A 13191-nucleotide genomic window follows, 5' to 3' on the forward strand; every position below is an offset into this window, starting at 1 on the left:
AGTAATTTTCAGAAGCTACTCAGAGTCGATTTGTTGACAATCAGGCTTAAATTACTTTCTATTATAGCATAACAGCTCTGTATTAAACAGATACTGCTACATGCTAATTATTAAACAGTCTCTGGGTAAGAAGTGGTTTTAGTGATTTAACTTGTCCTTCAATGGTTATTTCATTTTTGGGTTTTTTTTCCTTAAAGAATCTAGTCGATTATGATCTCACCCCAACTAACATAACGCAGCCTGCCTTAAACTAGCTATTTTATTTCCATCGGTATGGGCAAGTACAAAAGGTTCACTAACAAACATGCAACACTGGAAATTCTATTATCAGGTTACTTAACTGAAATACAACCATAGTCAACATGGACCCAGATCAAATCTGAAATCTGCTGTTTAGGGAAGCTAATCAGGGTCCTACACGGCATCCTGCAAGATCCCTTTCTTCTTATACGAGGGATACGAGGAACCACCTCTCCGTGACACACACAGAAGGGTGCAGCCTATGGAAGAGACTGTCAGAAACAAGCCTTGGTGGAGGAAAAGATCTTGGACAGATCTAAAAAGAATTAAAGCATCATTTGTAAGATGCATTTTAACAGCTTGCAATTCTACGAAAATCAGTGACCTCAGTGACTTATAAACAAATAAAATCTTAGGAATCCAACAACTCAAACTACGAAGAATTCTTTAATGGCAACACTAGTGAGAAATACGTATCCAAATTCTGGTCTAATCTGCACAATAGTTTCATAAAAATTAGAGGGTCACCTTGAAGTGGCACCAGAGAAGTCAAGCGGAGTAGATATTTTTAATTCGCCTTCCTCTCGGTTACCTAATAGCGCTTACTGGAATCAAAAGCAGAAACAACTCTAAACAYCCCATGTTCAACTTAAGAACGTCTTTCAGTTAGCAAAAAGGCAACCACAGAATAGTCAAAATATGTATGTTTACTGAAGAGAAAATATCACATAGAACGAATGGAAAGTAACCCAATGGAAAGCAACGATTTCTTACTTCAGCATAGCATATTTCTCATTTCCAAAGAAGAAGTGTTTCAGTAGAGTTTTACCTTTCTCACAGTGACTCCCTGTGAATCCAGAAGGGCAGACACATTTGTTAGGGGCTACACAAGTTCCACCATATCTGCACCCCTCTTCACAGAATGCTGAAAAAAAAATGAATATGCAGTAATACATAATTTTTACATTTATTACACATTTGCAACATACCAAGAAAACTATCTGCATTCTATACAGCAATTATCAGAATTCAATATATTAAAATCCAATCTACCTGCAAACAAAGAGAAGAAACACAGTYAAATGATATGAAGAAAAAATTCAGACTACCCGTAGGCAAACCAACTCACCAATAAAAGATTAATAACCATCTGGAAAAAGGAGAGAGGGAAAAATATAGCATACTATTTTTAATGGCACTGATCTTCTTTCAATTACATCCAATATGAGTGTTACAATTACAATGCTCTGGTGATCCACAGAGAACAGGCTGGTCAGATGGTGTTAACTACTTTGTTCCTCACTTCCATCAAATATACTTTTCTGAAAAGCTTTTAAACACATATTTCTTCCCATCCCTTCCCCTTCTTTTTTTTTCTTTTGAAGTGTAAAGTTCATTTTGTGGAATCAAGAAATGAAATAAGTTTAGGCTCCTGACTGTAAACAGAGGAGAAGGGGTCAACCACAAGATAATGCCTCTACTGAGGTGTGACGCTTTACGTTAAAATACACAAGTACACTTTACGAGTGCACTTGTGCAATAACTGAGACCTGAAATGAAAGCTGSATCTTGCATGCTTTCTTGTAAGCACCGAGTGCTGCTCCACACATTCGACCAGCCAGGCTTTGCAGGAAGTTCATTAACTGTGGAAAAAATTCATCTGGGRTTCAATGTTACTCTTTTTTCTTTCCTTTTGTTGTGTCTGTACAAGGAGACGAAGTGAAGTAAAAAGAGGAAAGGAAACTGTGGGCAACAAGACACCATCTATGTTGCACCATCAACTCCAGTAAAAACTTTGTTAGGAATAAAAGCAGGCCTTACCCACAGCACACTCTCCACTCTCTCCTAGATATTACTAAACTTCACAAGTTACTCAGTGGGCTTAACTGCACTTATGAGGGAATTTACAATTAATATTTAAACAGCAACTCGCTGCATCTAAGCTAATAACAGAACCGCAAAGTGTTTTCTGTGAGCTAAAATCACAGATGGAGTGTTGGCAGAGATGTGACAAATGCTATGAAAAGGCTTAAAGTGCTAGATAACAGAAGAAATGTTTTAGATTTATCTTCCAAGGCAGTAAAAAGAAAAACAAAGTGAATAAAGTACTCAACATTAGGAAGACTCTTTTGTAATTTTTAACCACTTAGAGGCAAAAAAAGCACATCACCATATCTCTTGACTGAATTGATAGATGGAGCTGTCTGGACTAATATAATTCACAGCATACTCTGGAGGTTTCATGGAGGGTAAYATGAGAAGAATGCTGAAGGGGTTTAGAGAAGATGGTAACAGAAGCACRTAAGCTCTCCTACGAACGGCCTAAAGTGGCCGTGTGGAGAAAGAAGGGCTCTTGCCCAGTAACATGTCCTACTCATCGATGCACGCACTTCATACRTTAGTCTTCTGAAAAATACCTATTTTGAAACAAGTGAATTTCTACTGGATGGAAAGAAGTGAAAGATGGTTTAACAGTAGCACTTTAACTGTGTTTTTCCATCTAAAATATTTGCAGGGAAACATAATTTTGCTAAAGCTTGAAAGCAATACAATATTAAGATACACAACTGGAAAAAAAAATACATAAAACACGACAAAATTCAAAAAGTTCCTTCTCTGACTCCTTAAAGGAAATTTGCYGATTTATAAGCTCAGTATTCTCAGAATAGGTGCAAAGTTCATTTGATTTTTTTCTGGTTTGAGAGTGAGCAGAGACTTTCTTGAAGTAGTAATACACTCCTGCATGGCATCAAAAGAATTAGAATTGTGACAGAGCAGATATAAAGGGCAAAAAAGAAAAATACAATCAGTTGCACTGTCAAAAATGTGAATAGTTTATCCATAATGTATGCCACACTGCACTGGAAAAGATCTACACAAGATCCTTGAAACAGAAGTAATAAGAAAGGGCATAAAAAATGAAAAGCTTTATTGTCTACCATAATCACGCTCGTCCCCTGAAAGTTATTACAGCTCAAGAGACATATAAGCAGTGATGGGGAATAGGTAAGAGGGCTTAAGTAAGCTCTCACCCACTGTCTTTACTACCGTAACTGCTACTGGCAACTTAGTACGGTGAAATGTTTGCTTCTTACAATTAATCTTATTGCTAGATCTGCATAGAAAACTGTTTTTTTTTTTTCTGCATTCTTCTGAAATAACTAAGAGAGAAAGGTTTACAAGACAGGTTGGTGATTAAAGGATCTTCCCATTAGTGCAAAAACTCTATCACACCCTTGCAGCCGGCAGGTCTTGACATCCGCAGACACCGCCAGGCACGCGCTTCGCACCTGGGAGAGAGGGACCAGGGCACTCAGCGAGGCCCAAAACTCTCCCTCTCTCTCTCCTGCATACGTATCCAGATCAAAATACACCTCCTCCATACATATCCTGATGTGCTAGCACTTGTTCAACATTTTGAAATTTCTCTTGGCTTTACTTGTCACATCTTAGTATGCGRGTAAGCCAACTTCAGAACGGTAGTAACGGTGCAGGGACACAGGGAGGAGGTAGCACCGTTTCTAATTCCACAGGGCCCGGTGCCTGAGCAGCTACTCTGGCGCTAGCTTGGCACACAGATGCTGGCAGGGGGACGGAGCTGTGGAAGAAGCTGGGCAATGGCTGCAGAAGGAAAGAATTCAGTTCTCCTTTTCAATCAYCGCAGAAGCTTAAAAGGTCTCTGCAATACAGACTAGCTGTCTTTGCTGCCCAGGCTTTGAAGGATTTTTGGATTTTTTTATTTCTTTTTTCCTCCCCTCTATGCAAGAACAGAAAATTCCAAGCAAGATGATCAAAATTATCCTGCTATTGAGGACATTATTCATCTTCCCCAGATGGTGCTTGCTCAGACTCTCCAATGCCTGCATTGTAAGTTTGCATCAAGTGGAAACATCAAACCTACAAATCTCAGAAAACAGCTACAAAATCAGAGTGTTTGTCTAAAGGGTACTCTCCTTAACGGCTAGGAAAAGTGCCCACAGCATTGCAGGCAGTACTGATAGCACTACTTCGAATTTTAAGAATGTTCAATACCTCTGACAATATAAATCTGGTTTTACTTGCCAATAATTTTACCAAACCTAACTCATTTGGACTAGTCTCTCTGATAGCTTTTTGTCTCTGAGTGAAACCTTTCAGAACATTTTATTAAAATTAATTCATTTCCAATAATGAGGTTTTTTTCCTTTAACATCCTCAGCAGAAGATATTAATTAAGCAAAACCTTTACACCACTTCTGTACCTATGCTCTACTGACGGACAAGAGGACCAACAGGGAGCAGCTCAGTGACTGAACAGTGAATCACCTCATGAGCTCAGGAAACTACCTGCTTCGGTGCTTATGTTTTCTCATAACTCTTAGGGACTGTGGGACCTAAGGCTTCTACTGCTGTTTAGATCCTTCAAAACGTATTGGGGTGGAGTGGAGGAGGAGGAACAGCACCACAGAACTACCAGTTGTAACCTTGACTGCAGGCTCCCTCTTGGCCAAGATAAGTTAGTACAAGAAAAACAAATCTTGGTCAGATCATATTTTCCTAGTGCCTTCCCACAAATACATTCTGTCTCTGAAATTATTTGCRAGTTGAAAACCTTGTTAAAAAGGTGAACAGTTACAGAATTTGCAATAAACATTTATTGGGAAAATTAAGTGAAGAAGCCATTAGGGTAAAGTCTACAATGAAAATCAAAAATCATTAACATAAGGGTCTTATTCAGCATTCCATATGCAATGGAAACAAATTCGATTGACTTCAGGCAGCTCCTGCTAGAGTGAGAAAAGCTGGACATATCTCTATAATGCTAACAGATTTCTTCCTCTGCAGTRAAAGGCTTTATCAGAAAAGATCTTTGCTAAAAACTAGTAATTCCTCCGCAGAGAAGGAGCTTTACTTTTTGAAGTGTGTCTCCTTGATGATGGATCTATAGCAAATGGAATGAGCTAACACTATGATTCTGCYGGAATTGCCATTTTTGTGATCAGCATTGCAGGGACATGGTAGCCTCACTACAGAGCTCCACAAAGAGCAGCAGGAGGCAACCCACAGACTCGGTATCAGCACTCCTGGGCACACACGAGTTGTATTCCTACTGCTAACTTATTTACAGGGTACAGTTTCTTTTCCCYGTCTAGTTGAATACACTCATTTTCTCTTCCAATAAGGGCATTATGGATATCCTCAGAAAGGAAAAGCAAAGCTAGAAGTGCGAGAGCCTCTTTGAGTATAAGATGCAGAATTTGTCTGATATTTTTGTAAAGTCTTTATGTTTTCCCCTGAATCTAAGCACTAATGAAAAGGACAGACAGTATGAGGGAAGAATGCCAACAGCAACTTCAAATATTCATACTGCTTATTACCAAAAATTGTGCAATCCCTCTTTAGCTCCTCTATTTATGACACTCATGGAAACTTGGTCAGTTTGATTCTGAGGTTCCAAATACTTTTTCTACAATGCCATAGAAATTGCCTTGATTATTCTGTATTTTTCCCAAGGTAGCTTAGTACAATACCTCACTGTGCAAGTAGAAGCTTGAACAGTAGCATGGATCCCTCATGCTGCGCAAACACCTTTAACTTCCAAGTATAATACAATCATCATCATAAAGTAAAAAAACACAAATCAAATACAGAAAAAAAGTAATTATCCTATGAATTTAAAGGAAAACTATCTATGAAGAGACACAAAAGTCTTATCCTAATTAAACCAGATATATATTAAATATTATTTCTTGATCTATATGCAAATTAAATTTTCTATATAATTATAATAAAGCACTGTAACTATTACATTAATATTTTATAAGAATTATATATATTTATTAAATGTTCATTTTAATAGGCCCAATTCTTGATGTTGCCCTGGTACAGCACAAGCCACATTTTTCCAACTAAATAACCTCACCTACTATAATGCAACAATAGGTATAATACATTGCATTCCCTTCCTTTTCCCTTACCTGATCTGCCCATTGCTTTTCAAAAAAATTAAAATAGAAGCACTTCATTTATTTAGGATTTATMTTCTGACATTTGAGAATGAGCAAATATTTGAACTCTAACGCAACTGACTAGAATTATATCCTTGTTTTCTCTTCATTTCAACACCAGCAAAAAGCAACGAACACCAGTAAGGGAGAAACTATTTCTATCAATATTTTAAGAGCATCTGTACAATTAGTTTACTAAGCAGCTGACCTCTTCAATTTGACAACACAAAGATATGGAAGAGGTCCAAAAGACCCAAGAGTGGGTATTCTTGGCTTCTTCCACTGATTTTTTTTTTCTCCCCCATGATTTTCCCTGTTTCTTCTTTGATCAAGAGAAAATACAGTGTTAGAAAAGTAAGTTCCATTAGCACCAGAAGGAATAGCACTTCAGGAAAAAAAAAAAAAAAAAGTACTGTAGCTCACATAACAGTAAAGAATATAGCAATACCAAAAGCCAAACAACCCCTAACCCCCGCATTAAGGGGAAGAGAAGCTATTAATTAAAGCAAGAAAACACTTTTTTTCAATGGGGTGTACTCATCAGCATACATTCACATGGATCAAAACAGTACCTATTACTGCATTAGGTTAAGTTTATCACAGATATCAACCTCATGCTCCAAAATATAAGCCAGACACTAACTTGCTTCCATAGGCAAGTTATTCCATGAATTGTGAGGACAATTACTATGTAGAGTAGCTCTTACTCTGTTTTGCAGAGAAAACTGCTATGTAGCCCAGACRAAAACTCCTCCTTCAGATAGTATGACAAGGTATCAGTTTCTATTGTGTAGTAGCAGTATACTAACTTGTGGCTTTTCTACACATTGACCCGAAGTACTGGGTACTTATATCCATACAAAATTAGCTGGTAGCTAGCCCCACATGTTCCTGCCAGCTTCAGACTGTTACGTACCTGTGGTGAGGAGARTAAATTGTACTTCATGATCAAACACAGCAGCACACTGCCAAACTTGTGCCAATATTTAAACCTACAACAGTTTTCTGAAAGACTTGAATTTGAAGGGACTTCAATCTGATGCTTCTGCTTGCTCAAAGATTATGTATTGGTATAGGGCATTATGGGGAAAAGGGTGGAAACACAACCTTTTCAGGTGCTCACGGAAGCTCTATTCTCACAGCTGTACTCCCTACCAAAATGCAGACCACAGCTCCTTCTAGTCACTGCCCAGGCAAGCGCAACCCTCTCTTCACATCTTCGCKGTTCTCCTTGTACACCAGCAGATGTCTGAGGATTGCTGCAGTGGGCAGCAGAAATATCAAGAGAAAGTCATAATGGGCTTCTCTTCTACTTTTGAAATACTTATTTTACTGAYCAACTGGATGATCAGTAAAATAGCCATAAAGCCCACTGATACTTAGCCAGACTCAAAGACTATGTGCATGTCAGGTGAAAAATGGACGTAAAGGAAAGGCGAGGAGGARGTCAGATACAGATTGCATGGGTAAACAAAAACGTGCTGGCTTGGGAAAAGAGATGGGCTAGCTGCACTATCCAAGCAATTTGATAATCAATTGATGGAAAGACCATAATTTCATTAGCTGACTGAATTTAGTCAGCCAAGTACGCACAAGGTCATGGTTGATAACAGTCCAACTATATATGCCAAACACGAGAATAATCGGATGATACTAGTTGCTGAGGCGGGTTTAGAGGCCAACTGAGAAACTAAGGAGAAAGCACACAAACCAAATAAGGGAGCAGCAGAGGTCCTGTTCTTTTTCCTCTGTTCAAGTGTGACACTATCATCTATAAAAGTACAAAACTTCTTGGTTCAGTGATCCACATCCATTGKATACAGGGTCACATTTATTTAACACAAAGTCTGCAAAATGCCACTGGTGTCCCTTTACAGTTGGCTGGTGTCGGAGAAAGACACACCTGGCAGGAATGTACCGTGGGCATCAGAACCRGTCTGGAAAAAACTCATCCCACGTGTTAGAGAAGGAAGGTGAGTAGGGAGTACGGGTCAACCGAGCAATCAGGATGTGACTGCTTCTGAAACTACAAGACAACTCGTTAGCTGAGCAGTTCATCACCTTTATGAGTGGCTTCCAACCTAATTTACACTTCATATTTTATGTGCATTGTGTGTGAGGTTTAGTTCAGTTCAGGAAGAGCCTATAAATACTGTGGCCTTCTAAGAGAAGATTGTAAAATTATTATTCCTGATTTRTATTTATAGAGATAATACATATAAGAGGTACTTCACAAATGTAATCGCTTGCCTAGTGTAGTCAAAAATCCAAATACAGGTAGTATAAAAATATTAAGAGCTAAGTATGAACAAAGACTAATGATCTGGGATTTAGTTTTTGAAGAGATTTTTTCCAGATACTCAGAAAAAAAATGGGGAGACCTCTTCCAAATTTGGGAGGCAWCACACAGTGAGAGTAAAAAATGTGTGTGTGTATACACACACACACACAATCTCTCTCTCTCTATATATATATACACTAAGTGTGCACATGTGTATATTTGTTTATATATCCAGACTACGCAGTATTTATCAATGTGGYGAATTAATGTAGAATTTGGCATTAGGCCTTTTTAGCACCTTTAGGACTGAATCTTTTCAAGTACCCAGTGCTCTGTGACACAGCACTTGCAAAAGTGAAGATTAAAGAGAATTTGAAGGGCCAAGAATAGCTCTCCAAAAGCACTAACTACTTTTTGAAGCAGGCCCTTTCTTTGCTTTGCTAAGATGTTAAATTCTCTCTCGGGTGCTTGGTGTTTTGCCTGACGGTACATAATCACCTTGTGGCCATTTGCACTCAAGAAGCAGGCAGTTCTTCTGGACTCTTTCAGGGTGAGCTCACGTGCYGTTTGGCTAGAGATGCTGGTTTTTTTTGAACAATGAAACATCAGCTCCTTACAATTAGTACAATGAATCACATTATTAACCACTAATTACTTCCTGTATTATCCTAATAATGGAACTTACTGTTGAATGTAAAAGTTATGCATCTTGACCAGTAATATTTCACTAAATTTTTTTCTAATAAGTAAGGAAGATTTATTTTATTAAATGAATTCAGAAAGCATACAGAATAGACAAAATATGTACACCTTATACTTCATTGGTAAAATACGTTTATGAAACATACTTTTTGATGTCAAGTTTGTTTTACGGCTCTGAGAACAGATATGTGATGATTTTCTAAAACGTATATGAATAAGATCAACTGGAATAGTAGAAGATAAAAGTAGTATAATACAATTTGCACTCTGAAATATTGCTCATTTGAAAGCACTTCTCAAAACCTGAGATGATTCTGTGCTAAATAAATATTGTTGCCATTTTTCTGTTCTGCTTCCTCAAGGCTGGACTTGAGGTGCATTTTTAGGGCACCATTTTAAGTCAACTGCAACTGTCCCTCTAGTAATCTAATACTAAATCTGACAAAATAGGGGGGAAGACATTTTCCAGAAACCAACTGAAAACCATCTTTCAAAATTCAAGTCAACACTCAAAGCTCTAAAATCAAACTGAAATTTACTTTGAGAAATGACATGTGACATACCATAATAATGTCTTTTTTCCTTGTAGCACATCCTTGATTCCAGTCCCGTTGAATTAATTGAAAAGAACTGGATTAAACAAACAGTCGACGCAATCTTAGTTGTGTTTGACCATAACGCAGTATGTTGAACATTCAGGCAACATGAAAACAGTTCTCTATCTGTGCATCTTCTATGGGACTCTGTTCTTAGCATCCCAGTGCATGCAAATACACTTGAGATATATTTAGCACAAGAGTAGGTAGAGTCTACCCAAATGTAATAAAAGATGTACTGAACATCCAGACCTTAAATTCACTCTTACATACTTGCATAGCTTTAATATGGGATTTCCATCGATAAACCACAAGTCTGTCCACCTGCTAGAAACATTCTCYCTCAGTGTAAAAAATTTACTGTATGTCACCTAATGAAGACTACTTGGCATGCTCAAATAATCACATTTCATTAAGAAAGCTCAGAGGCTGAGCAGTTTCAAAAAAAAAAACAGCTAACATTTCAATAAAATATCACCTTATGGTACTTGTCTGTATGAAGATCATTACCTTTTGACTTTCTGAGCAAAATTTAGAATGAAAATTTTAAGTTGTGGCTGGAAATGAACCTGTTACTCTTGCAGTCATAGCTTCTATAGTGTTAAACTCTGCAATATTAAGGTTGCAGGAATCCTACCACAAGCACAAAAATTGAAACTGAAAGCAAATACTCACTTCTTTTGATAACATTTAATGGTTCCCTAGTTTACAAATGTATAGTTTGTGCAACTACGGTGACAGTATGATGATGACATATTGAAAGGGAGAAGAAGAAAATAGAAAATAAAATGGCAATAGGTTCTTCTGCTCTGGATCAAGGACTTACAAAGACATTAGAAGAGCATAAGTAGAGTACCTGTTAATGAGCACACTAAAATCTAGGTATYATCTCCCATTGACTTAACATTATACTTCTAGTAAGTACGTTCTGCTGCAAGTAAAGGCTCTGCTTGCATCTCTGAAAACATTCTCAAATGGGCCTTTGCATCATCTTTTAAATCTTGCTTGTCCTCCCGAAGCACTCCACTCCAAATAAAATGCCTTTTCAGAGCACAGTTGCCTTCTGTCAAACAATACCAGGAAGATGGGAACTGTCAGTTCCCTAGATCGAAGTCTGCTAGCTACAGAAAAGTCAGCCTGTTTGTATTCCTTCAGCATGTGAAACTTTCAGAGCTCATTCACAATACCCATCGGGTCTTCACTCTCTATCAAGAAAGATGCCATGTTAGATACAGGCATTTCCCCTTTAAGGAACAGAATTAAGAGTTAATCTCGATTTACAGAATCTAGCTTACCTTGCAGTSTCTAACAGATAAAGGTTTGCATTCACTAAAGACCCTGTCAAGCTGGCAATAGAGAGATGTATCCCATTAGCAAAGTCCCAGGGCGTTCTGTCTCATTCAAATCAAGTTTATACAAGGGGAAAAAAAAAAGAATGTCAAAGAAAACAATGAAGGAGGAAAAAAAAAAAGTTTCAAATACACTGGTAAAACATACCACACCAAATAATTAATTTTCTTAGGTCTAGATAACTTGTACACTCTTTTACACCTCTGACCTTTGCATTTGTTGGTTTAAAAGAACGGAAGTAACTATTAACAGGATTAAATTAATCTCAGTGCTAATCTGCATTTTAAATTAGAAAGRTTTTCAGTAGCTAAAATATTACTACAGAAGTACAATTTTCTGGAAAAAACGTAGAGTCTTAGCAATTATTTTTTAATTTTCCCCTTGGGGAAAAAATATGTTCAGCTCAACATCTGGATCTACCTAAATTAATCTCACCAAGTAAGTTTTGTACTGAAATGTAAGGCTCATCCAGAAGGAGAGCGAATAAAATTAAGTTTTTTGACTCAGTTGAGAGCGCCAATCAAATTTTTTTTCAATGGAGAAAAAGAAAACATTGAAAAGTGAAATTGTTCTCACTGTTAYGCAGAAGCTTCAAAGCCAAAAGGTAGAGATTGCTTTTGCTCAGTCTGATGTGGCAGCAGGTGTGATATGCATCACCATCAACCTTATAATCATCATAATACGTTGCTTTTACATAACTCCTTTCATCTCAAGCTATTGCAGATTATAAACAATTAAGCCTTACAAACCCCCAGCGAGGCATACCCATTAAGAACCCGAACCTGCCAGGCACTTTTTAGAATAGAGTTAACTACAGAAATTGAATTTAATAAACTACATGTTTAACAAGTAAGAGCAGAAAAGCAAATACAATCTTTATACGTACAATCTGTGGCTGAGCCAASAGCACTGTAGAAACCCAAGGGGCCCCATTCTCTGCTAATGTCAATTAGTAAAACTATTTCAGTTTACTGAGAATTTGTCCTCTACATTCCTTTGCTATAAGACTCTACGGAGTACATTTCTGTTACGACACATAAGATCTTACTGCTGGTTTCTGTTCTTAGATATACACATAAGACACACATGCATTTTAGCCAATATCTGGAAAAYGCACACAACCCTGACCTCTGTTTCTGCCACCTGCCATTCTTCGCTATTTTTCTGTAGAGAGCTAGGAAGAAATATGCAGGGGGAATGGTAAAAGGGAAGGAAGATCAAATACATATCCCTGGTTTCTTCTCAGAGAGAAACACCACTAGGGCACAAATCTAACTTCAGTGATTCCAGGGCAGCACGCTCTGTATTTTGCCGTACCGGCCCCATCACAGCGTTGCRTGCTTCAGGAGTCAAAGCCGTGAAAGATCCCTAACAAGTGGCTTGACTGTGCCTTCTGGGAGTTTTCAAAGGTGCAGTGCTCCAAGTTTGATATATCTAGTCACAGTTTTCTTCCCTGACGCATGTAAAACATCCAGACACTGTTTGTTCACCTCACAACCTGTCAATTGCACTTCAAAGCTCCACAGAGCATACGCCATATTTTCAGTACCTTGGGTTCATTTAGAGCAATGAGGTTCAACATAAATGTGAAATAGCTTTCTTATACTCTATCTGCTAACAGTACACAATACATTCTTAATGCAGAAAAAATACAGTGCCATAAACGGCAGCCATAATCCTTCCATCAAATACAGTATGTGTTCYTAATGGAATATATTTTCAAAACAGTTTTACAGTACTGCCTTCCTACAATATCATTTTACAATGTTTAGTTTGCAAAAATTGATTAAAGGGATACTTGCTATATTGCTTGACAATACAACATTTAATTTTATGGTGCATAGAATGCATTTCTCTTAACAGATGTATCAGTTCCCTGGTATCATGACTGAACTGCTTCATAGCCATTAAATGCTGTATGGGAAACCAAAGCTATGGCATTTATTTTTGTTGTTGTAACACTAACRCATACTTCCACTGCTCATAACATTCAGGTGGAACTTCCTGTGGTTCAGTTTGTRCCCATTGCCTCTTG

General features: G+C 37.7%; 1 protein-coding gene across 3 annotated transcripts in view; it reads right to left on the reverse strand.

The window, feature by feature from the left end:
* Nucleotides 1-13191, reverse strand: part of NELL1 (neural EGFL like 1) — a 281618-nt gene that overhangs the window by 66454 nt on the left and 201973 nt on the right. For all 3 annotated transcript variants that reach the window (XM_085300904.1, XM_085300903.1, XM_085300902.1), the window contains exon 14: nucleotides 1070-1165. In XM_085300904.1, the coding sequence (XP_085157030.1) occupies nucleotides 1070-1165 (96 nt within the window). The remainder of the gene's footprint in view (nucleotides 1-1069; nucleotides 1166-13191) is intronic.

The sequence above is a fragment of the Rhea americana genome, unplaced genomic scaffold (assembly GCF_003343005.1).
Source record: "Rhea americana isolate MKP2758 unplaced genomic scaffold, rheAme1 scaffold_17, whole genome shotgun sequence".
Classification (NCBI taxonomy): domain Eukaryota; kingdom Metazoa; phylum Chordata; class Aves; order Rheiformes; family Rheidae; genus Rhea; species Rhea americana.